Here is a 21315-nt window from a genome sequence, read left to right as displayed (position 1 = left end):
TGGTATGGTAATGGAAGAAATGTACCCTATTCTGCTGTTGGTAGGAATGTAGACTAGTGCAGCTACTGTGAAAGTCAGTATGGAGAATACTGTGATACCTGAAAATTGATCTAACACATGGCCCAGCTATCCTACTCCTGGAACTATATCCAAAGGAAGTGAAATCTGCATATGAAAAAGTGACTTGAAACTGTATATTTAAAGCAACATAAGTCACAATAACAAAGACATGGAAACAACCCAGATGCCTGTTAAAAGAGAACTGCACAAAGAAAACTGGTTCATCCACTCCATGGAATACTACTCAGCTATTAAAAAGAATGAAATTCTATCACTTACAACAAAATTGTCTCAACTTGAGACCAATTTGCTCAGTGAAATAAGCTAATCTCAAAAGGAAAATTTCATATATATAATATAAATATATTAAATATATGTGTATATCATATATATAATATATAAAGCTATCTTGAATATATGTATCTCTACACATGCATCTATACATATGCAAACTTCAGGCAAGATATGAGTAGATATATATTAAATAGTTATATACATCTATTCTGAGATGAATGGTATAAAGGAGACCAGTATATCAGGAAGTGAAGATACATTGAAGCACATAAAGAATCACTCACAGTGGAACTGTTAAATATACCTTGACAATATGATAGATTTTCTTCCATTGCCACAATGCCATGATACACCTAAACAGCAAAACGTTGAAATTGTGACTATTGTTGAAGGACTATATTATTGTAATAATATTGGGGCAAACAGTGTGGGGAATATTTAGGGGAGCTTGTGGGGGAATCTCTTTGACATGGAATCATATCATGAAAAATTAATTTGAAAAAGGAAAAAAATATTCACCATTAATTTAGAGTTGGGTAGTGGTTCACAATAGCCATTTGTGCTGCTCTGCTGCCTGAATAAATTTCATGCATCCTCTGAACCACAGCTCTATGGGGCATCTCTTCTTGGGACATTTAGATCATATTAATAATACTTCTTATCTACATTGCAAAGATGCATTCTTAGGCAATGACTTCAAGTTGATTTCAATCAATTCCCTCATATATTCTCTTTCCCCCAATGTACACATTTGCAATTGTGAAGAGTTGTGGATTCTCTTTTTTAGAAAGAGTCATGAGACATTTTTCTAGATACAATATGGTATTCATTAGTAAGTGAATTCAAGAAATTATATCTCTGCTGTAATAAATGGGATAATTCACACAGTTTCTAATACAGGTGGTAATAATTATTACCATGGATAGTAGTAACATTTATAAGCTATCTGTAGTCTGTTAATACAGAAAGCCGTAGTCATGGATGCAGTACATGGATACCAGATGGAAGAGGTTTCAAAGAATCTGAAAATAAATTCTGTACTCCAAGATATCTCTTTGGAAATTCTGTGACTGAAAAGTCCAGATCCTAGTTAAAAGTTAGTATTTCAAATATAAACGACCCTGTAAAGGATTCACTCCCTGGAAATGGAATCAGGTATGAACGCTAAGAATAATGATCTAGATTTCAGTAAGGTGTTAGCTTCAGCTGCATGTAACTTTATTATCTGAAGTTCTTTTACTTTAATGCATCTAATTAGTTATTTTTAGACATGTCCACACAACAAACACCTGGCGAATACCTTCTATGTTCCAAGTACTAAGCAGTAAGGATACTACTACAACTAAGATGGTACCTGAAGGAGTGTTATGGATAATTTGTTTATCCAGGTATAAACTATCCATAAACTCCTCAAACACTGTCCTAAACCCACACTGCTGTTCAACAACATCTGTTTGTTCAGAAAGAGGAATAAGACTATGGTTTTAAGACTAAGGTTTTAAGACTATGCCTTTCTCTAGATTTGGATGGATCTTTGATACCAGCTTTTTAACTTTATGCTATGCTGGCATTCACACTTTTCTCCTAAATCTCAATGCTGCAGATGTTTAAATATATTTTTTTAAAGATTTATTTTTATTAGAAAGTCAGATATACAGAGAGAAGGAGAGAGAGGAAGATCTGCCCGATGATTCACTCCCCAAGTGACCACAACGGCTGGTGCTGCACCCATCCGAAGCTGGGAACCAGGAACCTCCTCCAGGTCTCCCACATGGTTGCAGGGTCCCAAAGCTTTGGGCCATTCTCGACTGCTTTCCCAGGCCACAAACAGGGAGCTGAATGGGAAGTGGAGCTGGCGGGATTAGAACCGGCACCTATATGGGATCCCAGCGCATTCAAAGTGAGGACTTTAGCCACTAGACCACGCTGCTGGGCCCTTTAATAGATGTTTTTATTGCCATCAAAATGTCGCCGTAAGTTTTGCTCACTGGTTTTAGACATTTTTCTCTTCTGATTTGCCTATCTTTGAACTTCCTCATTTTTATGCTGGTTAATCTAAATTTGAGTTTTCTCCTATCATTTTAATTTAACTAACTCTACTTTTCAATATATCTTCATTGTTTTCTTGAAGTTCACTGAGTTTCTTAAAACAGCTAAATCTGAACTCTTAATCTGAAGGTTTGCATAGATGAGTTCCCACATGATCCATTTCTGATATTTTTTGTTTACTAGATGATGGCATGATCCCCTCAAAGTTCTGAGTTTTTTTTAAATTAATGGATGACATTATATGTGCATTCTGGGGCTGTTTGTTCCAACCAACATAATCTGGCATTATGCTCGTTTTTCTATGAAGTGTTAGTACTTTTCAAGGCCTTTGGAGAATTGTTCTGTGTTGATTGGTGGGATCCTAACTGTAGGGTTACTTTGATTTTGCTACTGGTGTGATGTTGTTTCAGCTTGTAAAGCGCATGCTTATCCCAATTTTACCAAATCTGCAGTTGGTATGTTCAAAATGCACAGGGAATTGCGTGAGAAGGACAGGTTGTCCTTGAGGGCCTCTGCACAGGGTGTATGTTGGTCTGCATGCCTCATTCACAGTATAATCTGAGATCAAGCAAGATGGAATTCTGCCAAGACTTTGGGTCTCACCATTGAGGGACTAGACCCAAGCTCCAAAGCAATGTTTTTAAACTTAACCCTTTGCTTCCTCTAGGTGAGTAATTCCTCCATGTGTGTTATGCTGAGTTGTGGAAGCAACAGGGTAAGCATGTTGTCATCATTAATGCGACCGTGCTGGGTTGTGCTTGCAGCTCGTAGTGAAGATCAGTGCACTACCGGAGCATGACCGAATACGTGCTAGTCACACTGAAAGTTAAACCTATCAACTCTAACTTGATTTCCCACTGAATATTTTTTTATTTCTATGTTTTCCTAAGACTACAACATTTTTTCATGAAGAACTCACAGGAATAAAATACATAAAAGGATATTTGAAGGCCATTTTAATTACTGCAATTTTTTCTCTTTAGAAAGGACATTGAATTCTACTCTTCTACTCCAAGTTGAATGTAAGTGTTCATCTCTTTGTAGCCCAGATAACATTGGGAATCTTAACTCCTTATTTCATAAACAGCAGATACAACCTTAAATTGCATTTCTTTTAAACTTTCATTTGTACAATTACTTTTAATGCTAAAACTTTTTCTATTACCCTCTTGTCTTTTTTAAAATGAAAATTGTGATAAGAGTAGAAACATTTTTCTTTCTCTTTCTAACACATGAAGAATAGAACTATTTTTCATTATCTTAAAAAGTGTAAATTTAGAGCCTACCACAATAGTCTAGTGATTAAAATCCTTGCCTTGCACATGCCAGGATTCCATATGAGCACAGGTTCTAATCTTGGCTGTTCCACTCTCCTAGCTGCCTGGTTGTGGCCTGGCAAAGCAGTCGAGGATGGCCAAAAGCCTGGGGAGACCTGGAAGAAGTTCCAGGCTCCTGGCTTAAGATCGGCTCAGTTCTGGCCATTGCAGCTGCTTGGGGAGTTTACCAACCGACAGAAGATCTTCCTCTCTATATATTTGCCTTTCCAATTAAAAATAACCAAATCTTAAAAAAAAAAAAACTGTACAGCTAGTAGTTACAGAGTGTAACAAGTCCATGCATATGGTAAAACTTATTAGAAAATGACTACTTCGCCAATTACAACCTCCTTTTACTGTGTCCACCCATATGCTTCCTCCAATGGCACTCACTGGTTCATTAACTACTAAGCTATCAGTTCCCTTAGACTTTGGTGGAGCTTAGAACATGCTGACTTCAAAATGTTGCACCATTTTCACTTCTCCCTCACCTTGCTTCCCTGGAGCAGGCCAAAAAGCCAAGAAAGGTGGCGCAAGACTCATCGGAACAAGTCTTGCTAACCCCCTCTGTGTGGTTTATTACGAGTAGGCCAGGCTCTCTATGCCACTGAATAGTTCTGCTCACTTCTCCAGCTCTTCATTTTTCTAGGACGAAGTACACAGATGGAAAACAGACTTGACCACTTGAGCCATCACTGGCTGCTTCCTGGGGGACACAGTGATAAAGCTGAAATGAGAAGCAATGCCATTCTGACATGGCTCGTGGGCATCCAAATGGGAGTCTTCAGTCAAATGTCTGCTCTTCCAAATTGACTTTCATGAATGTGCTACATACGTTCACTTTTGCTGCTTATAGGCATTTAGATATAAAGTTTTTAAAACTATGACGAGTGTTTCTATGAATCCTGACAAGCATGTTAAAGAGTTTCTCTAAGATAATCCATAGAAATCAGATGAGTTATAGAACTTCTGAATAGTCTTATAGGACAGTGTTGAGTCATTTCAGAATATTACTTTTCTGTAGCAGTGTGTCTCAAAATATTCGTTGATCTACATTCTCCAACATTTGTTATCACAGTTCTTAAATTTCTGTAACTTTAATGGACATAAAATGGCAGTATCTTTCCTGAGCTGTATCTTTTACTACTGAGGTGACTTTATATATGATATTTGAATTTTTTAGTGAAATATTTGTCTACTACTATTTTGTGGTTTTCCTCTGCTGTATATGCATCCTTGCTACTGTTTTTCACATATTCCTTTAAAGGCTTTCTCAATTATATTTTTAGTTACAATATTAGGATTACTGGGTAACAACCATGGTCTTCTTTATTTTATAGTACTTCATATTTTTGTGCAGTAATAAATATATAGTCTGCTTTCTGTTCGCAAAGCAGGGATCAAGAAAGTGTCAAGTAGTAAAGATGTTAACCTTTGAGTTTTATGTAATTATACATATTTTTGAATATATAAATTATCTATTAAGTGAAATTACAATTAAACATTTGAAGATTCAGAATTGAAATAAATTATAAATAGTGGTATGTCAGGTCCTGGCGCAAGAGCCTAGCAGCTCTAGTCCTCACATTGCATATACCAGGATCTCATATGGGCACCAGTTTTAATCCTGGCAGCCCCATTTCCCATTCAGTTCCCTGCCTGTGGCCTGGGAAAGCAGGCTAGGACAGGCCTTGGGACCTTTTACCCATGTGGGAACCTGGAAGATGCTCCTGGCTCCTGGCTTTGGATGGACTCAGCTCCAGCCACTGCAGCTATTTAGGGAGTGAATCAGCAGATGAAAGATCAACTTCTCTGTCTCTCCTACTCTCTGTATATCTGCCTTTCAAGTAAAAATAAAATCTTTTAAAAATCTTTTAAAAATAGTGGTATATTACATTTGGATTTGTTATTGGGTTTGAATTCCCAAGTAAGACTGCTTCTGGAAGACACAGAAAACAAACCTTGAAATTAATGACAGGAAGTAAGGAGGGGAGTCAGTGATGTTATGAAGGTCACTTCATGTCTGAGTTGTATCATGATTCATGTGAGCTCTTGGGTTGTCCAACATTACACCAAGCTATTTGCATAAAAGCAGCTTACTACATACACTTAAGGGTAGTATTCTTTTCAACCATGTGTTGACTGTCAACGTTAATTCTTTCTCATAGATATCTTTGTTCATGAACTTGCTAGCTTCCTATTAGGTAGTTAACATAGTAGCTTACTTTTCATAGAAGCAAATACATAATGTTTGAGAAATGAACATTAATATAAATCTCATTTAAATTTATTCAAGGATTATTTGATATAATTTTAATTGAGGAAAAATGACCTTTCAACCCTGCAGATCCAAGGAAAAGGAAATTTGGCTTTTGGACAATTTTTTAGCTATAAGAAACTAAAGAATCGCAGCTGTGGAGAACGAAAGGAGCCGAAATAAAGGCCAGCATCATGCACAGAAGTGATCAAGTAACAAAATGAACTCTAAGCCTAAACGACAGGAATGCACAACTGAAGGCAAAACACTGAGGACTTGACACGGAAGTAGTTAAAATCTGTGTATTCAAAAAGGAGAAGCCACCAAGAATTCAGGACATTCGAAGGTCAAAGTCATCTAAATTTATAGCTCACAATTCTTGGAGACAGCCAGCCAGATAAGCCAACAAAGCAATGCTCACAATAAGAAAGAGTTGATTCTTACAATATGATCACTGCCACCAATAATCTTGCAGTGACTAGAACTTGAATATAAACTTGTCATGTGAATTACTGTTCTGGAGAAGCTCACAGAGGCCAGTAAGACAGCGGTAGCTAGCCCTTCAAAGTTTGGGGACAAACCAAGAGAAGAATGGGCATTAAACAGAGCATGTGGGAGTCAAGACAGGGTTTAGGAGTCCGGCACTCCACAATAGGAACAACAAAAACAAGATGAATGCACTGATTCATTTTTTAACAATGTGAACATTGTGAATCAAGATTGATCTACTGTGAAGGAAAAGTCTTTCCCAGTATTACTTATTAATTCAAGCCAATGGAACCACCTAAAGTAAGAAAACGAAGTCATGTGAGGATGAAATTAGATAAACAATTTGGTTTGTTTAGACAGGGAAAAGATCAAAAGCCTCATTTTCCCTTTTCAGTGGAAGTTATGCTCCCTATATTAGTTTCCCAGGGCTTCCGTCACAAAATATTGTAAGTCATTCTGGAAGCTGCAAGTCAGAAACCACAGTGTTGGCAGGGTTAGTTGCTTCTTCCCTGGGCTGTGATTGTCTGCCAGCAGTCATTGGCAACCTGTGACTTCTGGGTTTGTAACTCCAGGCTTTGCACGGTGTTCTTCCTGTATCACTGTCCTTTTTCTCTCAACAGACAGAACATTTGGTTTCTAAGTAGTTTCATCGGCACTCTTTTTTTTTTTTTTTTTTTTTTTTTACTGATTTGAGATCCATTTATTCCCCTATCAGCATTTTGCATGCAATGATTTTTAAAATATTTTATTTTTATTGTAAAGTCAAATTTACAGAGAGGACAGACAGAAAAAAATCTTTCATCCGCTCATTCACTCTCCAAGTAGTCACAACAGCTGGAGCCGAGTTGATCTGAAGCCAGGATCTAGGGGTTTCTTCTGGGTATTCCACTTAGGTGCAGGGTCCCAAGGCTTTTGGTCATCCTCGACTGCTTTCCCAGGCCACAAGCAGGGAGCTGGATGGGAAATGGAGCAGCCGGGATACTAACTGGTGCCCATATGGGATCCTAGCGCATGCAAGGTGAGGACGTTAGCCACTAGGCTACCATACTGTGCCCTAAAGTGCTTTTTTAGTAATGTACTTTATAACAACTGTGAACTACTCCAAAATCAGTCATTCACATTCTACCTATATACACAATCTCAAAGAACATAATGTCCTGATTGGAATAGCAAGAATGAGTGTAAATTGACTGATTTTAAATAGTTACGCCAATGTGTAACTGCTTAGATGTAAGGAAATAGTAAGAAGGCTAGTCCCTACGAATTGAGTTAGTGACTATTTTAGCTGCAAAGTTAGGTTTCTGCAGGCATGTTGCATTGACAACTCAAATCCGAAACAGCGCTGTCAGTGACATGATCTGAAATTGAATTAATCTTTAAAATGTCCCCAATAGATCCAAGATTAGCCTATGCTTTATTTGCAGTGCAATGATCATCCTAAATATTTTAGGGCCTAAATAATCATGCACCATGTCTTTCATTTATACCAAAAATGCAAATTAGGTTTTAGACTATGTTCAACATATTTTCTCTTTTGGGGGGTGGTTAATGCAAATGTCTGGTGGGACACTGGAAAGTCATGAATATATAAGGTGATTTTAAAATTTTTCTTTCATACTGCTTGCACAAATGAGAAGGATGCATATCCCTGAGGACCTCTGATTAGGGTGGGGAGATCTGATTATTTCCAAGTATTGCACACATCGCAGTAACGATCAGCCAGCCTCCTAGCCCAGGCCACTGAACACATATAGTAATCCTAATTGAGGGGTCAATCAAAAGCAATCTACAGGTTTCTAAATTTTCCTTACAGCAAGAATCACTGATTCAGTCATTCAACAAACACTGAGTTATCTCTAAGTTCTAGGAAGCATGCGGACGGATGAGCACAGGAGGAAGGCTAAAGATAGTGGGGTAGGACATACACAGTAAACCATAGAATAACAGTGCCTACCAGGTACCTGCTGGGATAGGTTGTCACAATTTCTAAGGAATCTAGAACTTGAAGGCAAACAGCAAACAGTGTTTTTGCTTCTAAATAATTTTAGATGATTATAACTAGCCACTAGACATCTGAGACCCTGGAAGATAAACACATTACTTTAAAAACAAAAACACAACTGGATGTCCTCTTAATGTCCATAGGATCAAAGTTGTTTACATGGATTTTACCTCTATTTTCTTAATCCAGCTGTTAGATAGAGGTAATGCAGGGATCACAATAAATGAACACAAGATATTTTGAAATATCTGTTCTCATGGCAGAGTGAAAGATTGGTTGGCCTAGCGATAAAGTTCTTGGAGATTCCTCGGACCTCAAATAACAGAATTTGATTCATACTCCTCCTTGTCTTTCTGTCCTCCTTTCTTAGCCTCTTTCCAAGTCAAATTACAAAAATTCATGCAAATGTTAGCGAAAGCCACAGTAGAAAAACAGAGAAGCAACGACAAAATGGGGGGCTTAATTTCCTTGTTAATCACAGAGCTTTTGTGGGTTTGAGACATCAGAGAAGACAACCTAAAGGCTGCACCTGGCACCACTGCATCTGACCGACTACCCACCTGCATTGGAAAATCATCTTCCCTTACTGAAGGAGTATCTGAAATGCATGGGATCTTGCATTGATGAATTTTAGGCAGAACTGTCCCCAGGCAGAAACCACCAGAAGGAGTTACTCGGAGACAAACCCACTTCTTCTACTTGTTAAGTTTGCTTCTATGCACTGAAAGCCCACTCGCATTCAATAACCTCTTTCGTGGTTGAGTCTCTCCTTTGAGCACCACGGTGTATTTGATGAAATCAAACAATAATCTTAATTCATAAGGGTATATGCTTCATTTCTTTGGGGGTTAATTTCAACAGGTAAAACGAGCTCAGCTCTTCATTAGATGGATGACATTGTGTACTTAATCTAGAGAAACAGTGGAGATAAAGCGTACATAAAGATTCCTGTATTTGGTGGGAATAGCAGCACTGAAATCAGTCATTATCCATCTTCAAGGGATGGACTCTAAGGTAACACATGTGTCTCTAGGCCTTAGACAAGGCCATTAGGTTAGTTCTAACCTTCAATAGTGTGAATGCCATTGCTCAAACATTCAGTACAGCCTTTGACCTCCCCAATAAGCTAAGATGAAATGGACAAACTGAGAAATGTTGCAACTGAGTCCATTGAAATGCTTTGTGAGTTTCTGTCCTAATTTTTTTTTTACCTTACCTTTATGTGGCTTAAAAATGCAAAAGATATTAGTACAGCTGACATTCATGAAGTACCAGCACTATGTTAACCCCAGATATCTTAAAATCAGAATGCTGCCAGACAAGGTCAGTGTGCAAGTTTAAGAACAGGTAGGCTAAGAAGGCTAAGAAGCAAAAGGTGACAGACTACAGGAATTAATGAGTTCGCTTTACTTGCCATCCACTGGACCAACTGTCCTCAATTTGCAACAAGGAATCCTAACCCAACTGTACACCCTGCCTCAGAGCGTCAGTAACAAGGCTCCTCATAGCATAAAACAATAGAAGATGCATTTTATGTCCTGTCATTGATAATTCTGAGATTGCAGAGTCTGCCCAGAAGGTTGCCTTTTCCTTTAAAATGAATACCGTATTTTGGGATTTTGACAGGAGAGCATTTTCTGATCATTAAGGAAGCAAAGGAAAAGAACTCTCATTTCAAGATGCTGGAGTTAAACTGAGATCATTTTGAGAGCAATTCTGAAGCCAAAATGCTTAATAATATTTTCCAGCTTGCAACTGCCTATAAAAAACCCACATGTGCAGCAATAAAAAACAAGCAGCCGTGAACGCAACATGAAAGAAAATTTTACAGACCGACAGTTGTCCAACTTTCACAAAGAGCCATGGCACACAGAATTTTCAGTGTTGTCCTGCATAGCATACAAGGCTCTTGGCTGGAACTCCTGCCTACTGGGGTTGTCTACTCTCAGCACCCCCAAGTTGCTGAGAAAGAAAAACCAAAAAACAAGAGCTTTTCTTATAGCAGGTGATAAAACTAAAGAGGATGCAAAATCTTTCAGATGACCCTCACCACCAAGGACTCCCTGAAGCATCATGGGAAAGAGATGCTCAGTTTATCCCTGATTTATGCAAGAGGCTAACTTGTCATCATGACCCAACGCACTGGCAAACAGAGACACATTGGGATTCCAAGACCCTCGTTTGCAATTTGACTCCAACCTTAACCAGTTAAGGTTGCTTAGATTCTCTCCTCTAAATCTTGTAGTCTGTCTGTAAAAAGGGGAATTCTCAGAACGGTCTGGTAGCGGTGTTAAGAGATGATCAAAGATTAAGAATGGCCTGCACGAATGTTTTGTGAGTAACTTTGGAGGCACACAGAGCTATTTTCCTTATTCAGTATTTTTAATTCCCCTTTTCTCAGATGTTTCTTATGTTCTCAGCTTGTAAGACTCCATGCTACAAAAAAATTTGTAAGGATATAAGGGCATGTGCACATGAAAAAAAATGCCTTTAAATTTGGTTTTCATCTGTATTTTTTTTTTCCTTCAGCATAGAAAGTCCTAAAGAACAGACTTACAGAAAAGCAGTTCTATTTAGCCAAGCCCTGATATCTCATAAGAACAGCACCACCATAGCACAAACATGGCCATGACTGTGTGGTTGCAAATGGCATGTGGTCCAAGACAAAACTAATTTCTATACCATCCACCACCTGTTAAAGCAGACAAGGACTCAGAAGATGAGGCTGCTTCCTGTTACGGGACAAGTCCTCCAACACTTGCCCTTCATCCTTGAATGATTTGAATGGAGCTTCTATGAAACACGATCCTATAGACATTTTACACGAGATAAATGCAAGCAGGCTATACTCACCTAATTGTAAACTAGTTACAGGGTGATAGCGTATTTAGGAAAAGTCACATGAAATGACATTACCTTTTAGTTTCATTTTACTACATACTTTTTGTTGTGAGAGGCAAGACAGAAAAGAGAGAGAAAAAGAAATGTCTACATCTTCTAGCTTTCTTCCCAGAAGTCTCAAGAACCATGGTATTCAGGCTGATGCCAAGAGTCAGGAATGTGATCCAGGTTTCTGACATGGGTGAAAAGAATGCAGAGATGTCAGCGTCATCACTGTCATCACGGGTTTGCCTCAGCAGGAGGCTAGAAGCAGGTGCTGGAGCTGGCTAACAGGTACTGTCATGTGGGCCTTGGGCATCTTGATCCACATTTTACCCAATCTACTAAACATTCACTCCTCCACAATCTTTTTGGATTATGCAGAAGTGGGACAGAGCAGTTTAGCCAGAGGGAAGTTAGATTTACAGTTATATTTGCTTCTCCAGAACAGGAATCCTTCTCATGTCTTAACTCTTTGGCTGTATCCGTCATTGAGGAGAATGGGATAGGTGTAACAATAGCTGTTATGGAAATTGCTCTTGCTCATTCTTCAGATAGAAGAAGGTTCCTGAGCCTTCACAATCACACGGTGCTGACAGAATCTTATTTAAGAGACAGAAGAATTTGTTCTTTCTGGCTGACTCGCAGAATCAAGATGTGTACAGATTATGAGAGAAGTATCAGCACATTCCACAACCCAGTGGCATGAAACTCATCATCGCTGAACAATTCACCAAAATGTTTGTTCTCATTTAATTTTACATTAGACAGTTGTTCTACCCGAATTTGTGTGTAGCTGCGAGGTCAGGTAGTTTAATCTCAGTGCATGAGTAAATCTTAACATTTATTGTTAGCTCAAACAAAGTCCACGCGTAGCTTTTAAGATTATGTTTTCTTTTAGGGTCTTTATAAACCACAGGCCTTAAAGACAAGCTCCTCTCTCAGGGTGACTGAACAGAATGTATAGCAACAGTGGTTTCTTGGGAAGGTTTTCATCTGAGCACTTTACCTGCCATTACTATGTCATATAATAGTAATAACAATAAACCAAGGTCTGAGCCAAGAGGAAGGAAGCGAGGTGTGACATGTGCAGCCTGAATTTTCTGAGTATACTCCTCTATCTGCCCCTTCCCAATCTCTTAAGGGAAACTCACTGGGTACCCTCCCACAGGTCCTTCAGCAAAACCTGTCAACACCTACTTGTTATTTTATTTGAACTTCAAACCCTCTCCTTCTAAAGGTTGCATCACATGCAGTGGTCAATATTTGACTAATTCCCATCCAGAACAATTGCAACTCCATTTGGTTTGACCCAGTAGCAAAACCATCTCAAGCTTCATTAGTATTGCTAAAAAGAACTACCTCAGATTGACTAGTGAAAAGAGCCTTAGATGTGACACAGCCCAGCTTATTCAGGGCATGGAATGAAAAAAATCAGTCAAGATGGAGATAAGGAAGTACAACAGCAAACACTATTGTTAGAGACAGACCCTGAATTTTAGTTGGGATAATTTCACTTCAGCAACTTAATGTCCTTATCTCCATAGCAGGGGCAGCAAACCTTTTCTGAAATAGTACATAGAGTATTTTAGAATCTGTGTGCTATAAGCCCTACGCTACAGAATTCTTAGATCCAAACATATTTGCAGCCATGAGTGGGGACTTTGCACCCTGTATGCCTGTTTCAGGATTCAATGATGATGCCCAGCATAAAGATCTAAACCATCCTCTCCATTTATTGCATTCCATATTTTTGAAGATTTATTTATTTATTATTGGAAAGGCAGATTAACAGAAAGAAGGAGAGACAGAAAAATTTTCCATCCATTCGTTCACTCCCCAAATGGTCTCAATGGCTGGAACTGAGCCAATCTGAAACAAGGAGTCAAGAGCTTCCTCCTGCTCTCCCACACAGGTTCAAGGCCTCAAGTCATTGGGCCATGCTTGACTGCTTTTCCAGGCCATATGCATGGAGCTGGATGGGAAGCAGAGCAGCCAGGACATGAACTGGCACCCATATGGTATGCTGTGCTTGGAGGTAGAAAATTACCGTAGTTTAATCAATGTGCTGGCCCTTCCACTCTGTATTTTGAGACCAAATTTCCATAATGTAAAAGCAGGGCACAGCCTCCTACCTGTTTCACTTAGCACAAGGTGTCCCTTGCCTGACTTTTAACTTAACAAAAGAAATTCATTCTTAAGAGTGTGATCTAGCTGGCCTTATGAGGTTCTAATCATGGGATTAAAGAATCATTTGCTTCTCCAATATAAGAGAACATTAATGGCCGGTACTGTCCTGAAGTCATTTGGGTAAGGAAATTCTAACCCCCAGGTCAACTGGAGTTTACCTGGCCTTCATAGATTCCCTCAAGATCATGACATCATTGACCAATCAAAGGAAACTCATGAACTCTAATGAATGACTGAAAACTTGGGCATGAGATGATCATTCCCCTCTCAGCCCTAACTTAGACTTACAAGGACTTTCACCCCTGACTCCTTGGGCAGCCCAGGAATTAAACAATAGCTGCCTGGCTCCTTGCTTTGCAATGTGCAATGCACACTTGCTTTCCTCAACTGCAATGTTAGTGATTGGTTTCCTGCACATTAGGTGAGTGGTTCCAGTTGAGTGAGGTAAATGGTTCCAGAACAATGCCTGTAATCAATCTGGGCTGTTAGGCAACAACTTCCCTTAAGATCAGTAGTCAGAGCTGCCCAGAGCAGCTAGGATTTGCTGCTGTTGGACTCCTGCTGATTTCTGGTTGCTTAGGAGTCTGAAAACTGCTTGATTTGTTCATCTAGGACAGGAATCTCATTCCTGTTTTAACTCCAGGAGTTCATCTACAAAGTGTGTGTCTGATCTGATGAAAGGAACTTGTTGGAATATACTGCCTACCAGGCTGGCCAAGCCTGAAGTCAGATTCGGAGGCTCTTGGGTAGAACTGTAATAGACTCAACCCATGTTTAGATTGAGATCCTTCATGTATGAGCAGGAAGGAAGATCAATATTTCATTTGCACATTGGGTTAGTATGGTTTGAATCAGTTAACTGAATCAGCAAGATGTTTGAAAAACAGCTACTTTCTTTACTTCTCTCCCAAAGCTACTTTGTGTCCACGTACTTTCAATCTGAACCTCCAAAACATGAGGGGAAATGTTATTCATTCCAAAAACCTTAGTGGTTGCATGCTCAGGCTGGAAATCTAACACATAGAAAAGACTGATCATACTAAGTAAAAACTCAGCATTTGTATATTTTCTACTCATTGCAATCAATACCCCAACATTGAAAGGCTGTCCATTTGTTGAAGAATCCATGCATGCTCTGCATTAAAGATACCATATCAGTAGCCGAGTGACCCTTCTCAGGTGAAACAAGTGCCAGGGAGCCAAAGATGTAGTAGGTGGGAGAAGCAAAAGCACAAGAAAATGTAAATCAGCACTTCAGAGAATAAACTGTTAAGGGTCAAGCTAATATTGAAGCAAGGTAGTGGAATGTGAAATAGCCACCAGGGAGACCCACGCAGTGCACACATTGCATTACGAGACACAAGAACTTGAAGAATGTGCTATGGATTGAACTGTCCCAGAACAACTGAATCAATATGCCTTTGGCCTCCTAGTACCAAGCTAGGTGCTTGGTCTACCACCATTTGTCCTAAAATAACTAACTACTTTAGAAACTCACAATACAGGTGCTTTCTGTGTCAAAGTCATGTTAGTCTTGAGAATTCTCTCATTGCTTTTAGAGTATTTCACACATATGCAGTGTAAGATGTTCTTGGGCAAGCAAAAGCTTACTGCAGAGCCCAATATCATTGAAAAGACATTAAAAGAAGCCCAATGTGAAGGAACTGGCAGCAAGGGTTCTTCAGAAACATAACTCTCAAGACATCCTTCAGGACCAACAAAAAGGCGACCTCACAAGCAAACCGAATCTCAACTCCAGGATTCCCATCAGCAAAAGGTAATAGTATTACCTTGTAACTCGCTGCTACATGACACCTCAAACAGTCATATTCTTCAAATCTGCTGGTTGCATCCGCTCACCTTTTGTATTTGCATTTCACAGAGCATAACAAAAATGTCAAAGCAACTTTGAATGAATCAAATTCTGAAATTCATCATTTATCTGGTCTCAAGTTGCAGTTTAACCTACAGAAATGATGGCAGAATCCTAGATCAACAGTAATCAATATGCGAGCAAAGAATTCATCCAGGATATCAATCCTTTGGCTTCTCAGCCCCAATCAACCAGTCAACCAGGAAAAAAGAGCAAATCCTAGCATTACTTACTTGCAGGTGATGGAGTGCTGCAACCGCTGGGAGGAGGGTGGCCGTGCAGGCCATGCAAGGGAGGCAGGGAAAGTCCTCCGATGACAGGTGGGAAGAGCAGCGGGTAGGGTGTGGCTGGATAGTGAGTCATGTGGCTGTTCACTGCTGGGACTGGGCATGCGTGACTGCTGGTAGTCATGTCTTAGGCCTCACAGAACCAAAGAGGCCCCGGGACCAGAGCTCATCACTGCAGATCTTGAACCAAAGTGAGGGGGTGAACGCAGGGCAGGAGCTGAGGCACAGCTGTGTTTTGAGCCAGAGGCAGGACGTGTTACCCCATGACCTTGCTTCTGCCCAGCATGTCTTCTTCACTTCTCATTTTGTTTGCAGAGGGTAAGAGGCGTATTTTTGTGTATCCAGGTAAAGGCTGGAGGGACTCTGGCACCTTCCAATTCCACAGCTGTAATTCCTGCAAGAAAAAAAAATCTAGGCTATATAAATAGACCCTACTATAATCCGAGTAATTCCCATTTTAAAAAAAATCTAGTATGCAAAAATCTCTACTATTAATTTATGTCTCCTAACGTATTTTGTTTCACTCACTTTTTTGCATCCAGAATTCATTTTCTTAAACTCACACTGTAACACAGTACAGAACCTTGAAATAATCTCAGGGACAATTGATTTTTTTTTTTTTTACACAAAATAGAAAAAACCCCATGGACATCTCCTGTTCACCAAATCTGCCCATGGCCCTTAAAGCACTTGATCTGCCGGGAGGCATGCTTATTTCTGACTGCCCTCCCCTTGAGCTCCTCAGGAGGCCAGAGCAGTCCTCTGTGGTGTTACTGGTTCTTCCCAAGCTTTTGTCAGAGCACCTGACACAGGCTCAATTCTTGTTCATGGAGGCAAGAACATTTTTCTTTTCAATATTTTGGGAAAACCGCTGAATGCTACTATAACCTGTGCTCCCAAGACAGTGTCTTTTACAAGAACATTAGATTTTACTACAGCCATTTCCAACAGCATAAAAGATAAATGTGAGAGAAAATGATAATATAACTGAATGAAAGAAAAAGAGTATGTTCCATCAGTTCCTTATAGACTTTGTATGCCTTGCCGATAGGTATATTGTTCATCCTTCCAACACCTGATCCATTAGTTTGTGTCTGCAATTACTTACTCATCCTTCAATGAAATCCACAATATTATGTACCAAACACCAATGGAGAAACCAGAGATATGCAGCCAAAGCACTCATGTTCCTACCCTTTTCTGTTTTTATTACTAAATCCTTATATATGTATTTGTTTACTTGAAAGAGTGACACAGAGAGGCAAAGATCAAGAAAGAAATCTTCCTTCTGTTGATTCACTCTGCAAATGGTTGTAATGGCCAGTGTTAAGCCAGGTGAAGCCGCACTTTATCCAGGTCTCTCAAAAGGTTCAGAGCCCCAGGTGCTTGGACCATCTTCTGCTGCTTTCCCGTGCACATTAGCAGGGTGCTGTACCAGAAGTGGAGCAGCAGGGAAATAACCAGTATCCATGTGGGATGCCAGTATGTCAGTATTGTAAGCAACAGCTTCACCAGTTACCGGTACCCATGCCAGTTGGCTTATCAACCTACTGTATCACAGTGCTGGCCTAGGATTTTTTTTTGAAAGATCATTTATTTATATCCAAAGTCAATTACAGAGATAGAGGGGTATGGAGAATAATTGTCTACCTGCTGGTTTCACCCTCCCTGCTCTTTCCACTTTCCCCAGGTTGTGCCTTCCCATGTTGATTCCCTGTGTGATCCCGGTTTTATCCTACAGAGGAAAAGCTTCATAAGCCTCGACATGTTAGCATCTGTGCTCACTTAGATGGCATCTGCTCCAGGGCATAGCATTCCTGGCCTTGGGACATGAAGAAATGAATAACCTCAACAGTGAGACCATATGGGCTGAGCCCTAAAAGCCCTGTGAGCCTCGCACAGGAGATCACATCCCCACTGCAATCCTAACCCCACGCAGGATGTGAGGGCTTTTCAAGTCTGACACCGTAATTTCTCTCTCTGATGAAGTCAAGCTCCACTATTCACCTAGTGCATCTCCCGGTAAGTGCTTTTCGTCATTTTTCTTCTGGAAAGCATATACCATCAGATATATTTAATACATTTATATTGTAGTTTGTAGCAAATTAATTAGCAAATAAACAATGCCATTTACTATTTGCTGCGTATCTATCTAATTTGATTTTTACAGCACACACAAAGCCCAGCATAGTTACAAATGGCCTTTTCTATCTCCCTTTGACAAACAGCCTCATTAACTGAGGGAGCTGACAGCTCAGGAAACCCACCCCCGCAGGGCACAATTCTCAGATTTTTAAAGCTTTTTTTTTAAGCTAATGGGGGATTGTTTTTAGCCTTGAAAATCCTCCATTTCAACCACTGCAGACTATCAGCATCTTGTCTGCTGGCTTGAAGGCCTAGAGTCATCTTGTGATATTTGGGGGAAAAAAGCAGCAATGAAAACTACTTATGCTGTAAGAAGCCCAAGAAAACCAATGCCTTGGGAAAACCTAGTTCTACTGGTGGAGAATCCGAGGTGCAGGGTACATGCCTGCCTAAGTGACTGGTGAAGGCTGCTCCCAGGACCAGAGTGTTCCCTTTGTTTGAGGCTTCCAGAAAGCAATGGTCCCTGGGATGCTCCATTTTTCTTGATTGACTTAGCTTGGTACTCCCTTGGGGGTGGTTTAGATCACCACCTGAGCAAAGCCAATAGCCACTTGTTTGAAGAGGGGGAGGGAATAGAGACCATGTTAGGAGATCTAGAATCTGAGACCTAGGAGATTGTCTGGGCCTCAGCTTTGTCATCTGTAAAAGGGGTCCAGAGAAGAGATGAAATACCAGACAGGAAGATACATGATTTATCTACCTTCAAAACACATGACTAACAGGCCGCTTCAATGGCAGGCATTTGGGATACCTTAACATTATGCCTGCGTCTGCCATAGCCTGCTATTAACAGAACACGGAATGAGCTCCCTAATTTAAAGTTTTCATTCATTAACCCTTTTTCTTAAGTTGGTATTTTAATATTTTACATTACATTTCATTCAGGGGAAATTGTTTCATTTACGCACTTCAGCTCAGGTGTGCATGCATGCATATAACCTTATGTTTTCCAACATTCAAAATTTATCTTAGAAATGAAATATTTGCACATGATCTTAAAAAAAATGAATTATTTCTTTAGAATAGTGGTTCTCAGAAGTGGGTTTTCCAAGCTGGCAGCATCGCTATCACCTGAAAACTTAGCAACAATCCAAAGTCATCAGGACCCACAGAAGAGACCTCCTGAGTCCAACACCATAGTGATAAAGCTAAGATTTGAGAGCTGCTATTGCACATAAGGTTGATAAATGTCCTCTGCAACAGGCCAGGAATCAACAGTTGAGATGCTAGAGTGACAAGGAAAGGTGAAGCAAGGAAGGGAAGGAGAGAAAGGGGAAGGGTGCAGAAGGAGAAACAGACACAGCTTTTGTCCGCTGCTTTACTCCCTAAAAGACGTCAACTGCCCACCTTGGTTCAAGCCAAAAGCCATGACCTTCCTCTTGGTATCCGACATGCTTGGGAGTAGCCACCCTCTGCTGCCCTCTCAGGGAAAATCCTGGAAACCGAGCAACTGGAATTTAAACCCAAGCTCTGATATGGGGTGTCAACATGACAAATGACAGTTTACATCAATAATACAACTCTGGCCTTTCTGTTCAATTTTTTAAATTATTTTTCATGATAATGTTCTATAGGTTCAAGGATTTCCCCTTTCTCTTTCCTCGTTAGTGCCTCCACCCCTCCCCCCCCACCCTGGCCCCAATTCCTCCCTTACAATAGTATAGTCCTTCAGCAAAAGTCACAGGATCATCATTCTTCTAATTAAATGTATCATGACACTGTAGGTATAGGCAATAGTACAAAGTCCAGCATTGTCAAGACGTATTTAACAGATTGCTTAGGAGTCCAGCTTTAATTTGGAAGTCAAGATGCATTCTGCACTGTATCTTCTCAGTATGCTAGCCTCCCTTATGTAGTTCCTCTAGGTGAATATATGTATATGCACATTTACCTATGTATCTACCGATTTGACATTTTGCATGAAGACTGCCTGGTTCAGAGAGAACATATGTTACTTGTCTTTCAGGGACTGGCTTATTTCACTGAGCATAGTAATCTCCAGTTAGGACCTTTTTGTTGTAAATGGTAGGTTTCATTCTTTTTAATTACTGAGTAATAGTCCATGGAGTAGATGCACCACAGTTCCTTTATTCATTCTTTTGGTGTGCATTTGGGTCATTTCAATGTCTACGCTACTGTATATTTTGCTGCTGTAAATATAGAATTATAGATCATTATCTAATGTTCATATCATGTTTCTGAAAGGGAAACTTTTTTACATTAGGACTTTCTCTTTCAGAAGTCTTGTTTCCGAATCACTAACCTTTCTCTTCTCTGGTTTTGTTTTTAATTTAGGTAACTTCGTGAGACTTATCAAATTCATAATACATGGAGGTAGGCTTTTCAAGTACATGCATGTATTAAGTTATTGTTAATGTGTTCCTCATAATCATTTGACAGTTTGGCCAGGTATAACATTTTAGAGCAGAATCTAATTTTCTTAGAATTTGAAGTATTGCTGTACCATCATTCTAAACTTTTAAAAATTTTTTAAAAGTTCAGTGTTACTTGTTTACATTTTATATATGAAATTCTTTCTCTTCAGAGGTTTCATAATCTTTCTTTCCCATGAATTTTATATTTCCTTTTCTGCTTTGTGTTAGACACTTGGTAGATGCATTCAACCTGCTGACTCATGTGCTTTGATTAGGGAGATTTTTATTTTATGCTTTCTTCAATAGTAAGTTTCTTAACTTCTATTTTGTTCTCTTTTGCAAATCTTACTTAGAAATGGGACTTTTTGAACTAATTTTTTCCTTTATCATGAAGTTTATTGTATAATAATCTACAACAGAAAGATCATTAAAATGCTTCAACAAATACTGTCAGCTATGACTGACAGTAGGCAGAGAGGATATTTTAGTAATGTTTAAATTGATGCAATACTTCCTAAACTCGTGGTAGATTGCTGGTATTCCAAAGATGCAATCACAATTCCAGGGGCAACAGCACTTGCTCACACACCTTGGGATCTTTTTTTCTTGATGATTTGTTTAAATATTTTTTTATGGCATGGTTTAATGGCACTGGTGTGTCCCTTCTCTCTCCCCAAGTTCCCTCGTCTCCCCACTCTGAACTCTACTTCTTTATCCATTTGTTCATATTTCTGGAAAACATTCTCATCTTTAACTTCTGATTACCCTATTGAATTTTATACCTATGCCAACATACTTTTAACATCCAAGGCATTTTGGTTATTCTTCAATATTGAAGAATAAGTTCTATGTCATGATTTTCATACTTTCTGATACCATTGAGGATATTAAAAGTTGTTTGTTTTCACAAATCTAAAGCCAACTAATCCTTTAAAATGAATAATGCTGGGAACATCATGTATTCACATGCAGAAAAACGAAGCTATTCCCCATCTCCCATCACACACAAATGCCAGCTCAAAATGTATTAAAAGTATAACAGACCTGAGAGTTTGGAACTGTTAAAAGAAAACAGAAAATACCACAGGACAATGAAAT

The 21315-nt window shown here is 39.4% G+C and overlaps 1 protein-coding gene across 1 annotated transcript in view; it reads right to left on the bottom strand.

The window, feature by feature from the left end:
* Positions 1 to 15863, bottom strand: part of RARB (retinoic acid receptor beta) — a 339233-nt gene extending 323370 nt beyond the window's left edge. The window contains exon 1 of the mRNA XM_040963682.1: positions 15644 to 15863. Coding sequence (XP_040819616.1) covers positions 15644 to 15821 — 178 coding nt within the window. The 5' untranslated portion in view covers positions 15822 to 15863. The remainder of the gene's footprint in view (positions 1 to 15643) is intronic.
* Positions 15864 to 21315: the final 5452 nt, after the last annotated feature.

Source organism: Ochotona curzoniae, unplaced genomic scaffold (genome assembly GCF_017591425.1).
Source record: "Ochotona curzoniae isolate NIBS_2020 unplaced genomic scaffold, NIBS_Ocur_1.0 contig_1302, whole genome shotgun sequence".
Lineage (NCBI taxonomy): Eukaryota > Metazoa > Chordata > Mammalia > Lagomorpha > Ochotonidae > Ochotona > Ochotona curzoniae.
The sequence above is the reverse complement of the archived record's forward strand: the minus strand, read 5'-3'. Positions and strand labels throughout refer to the sequence as shown.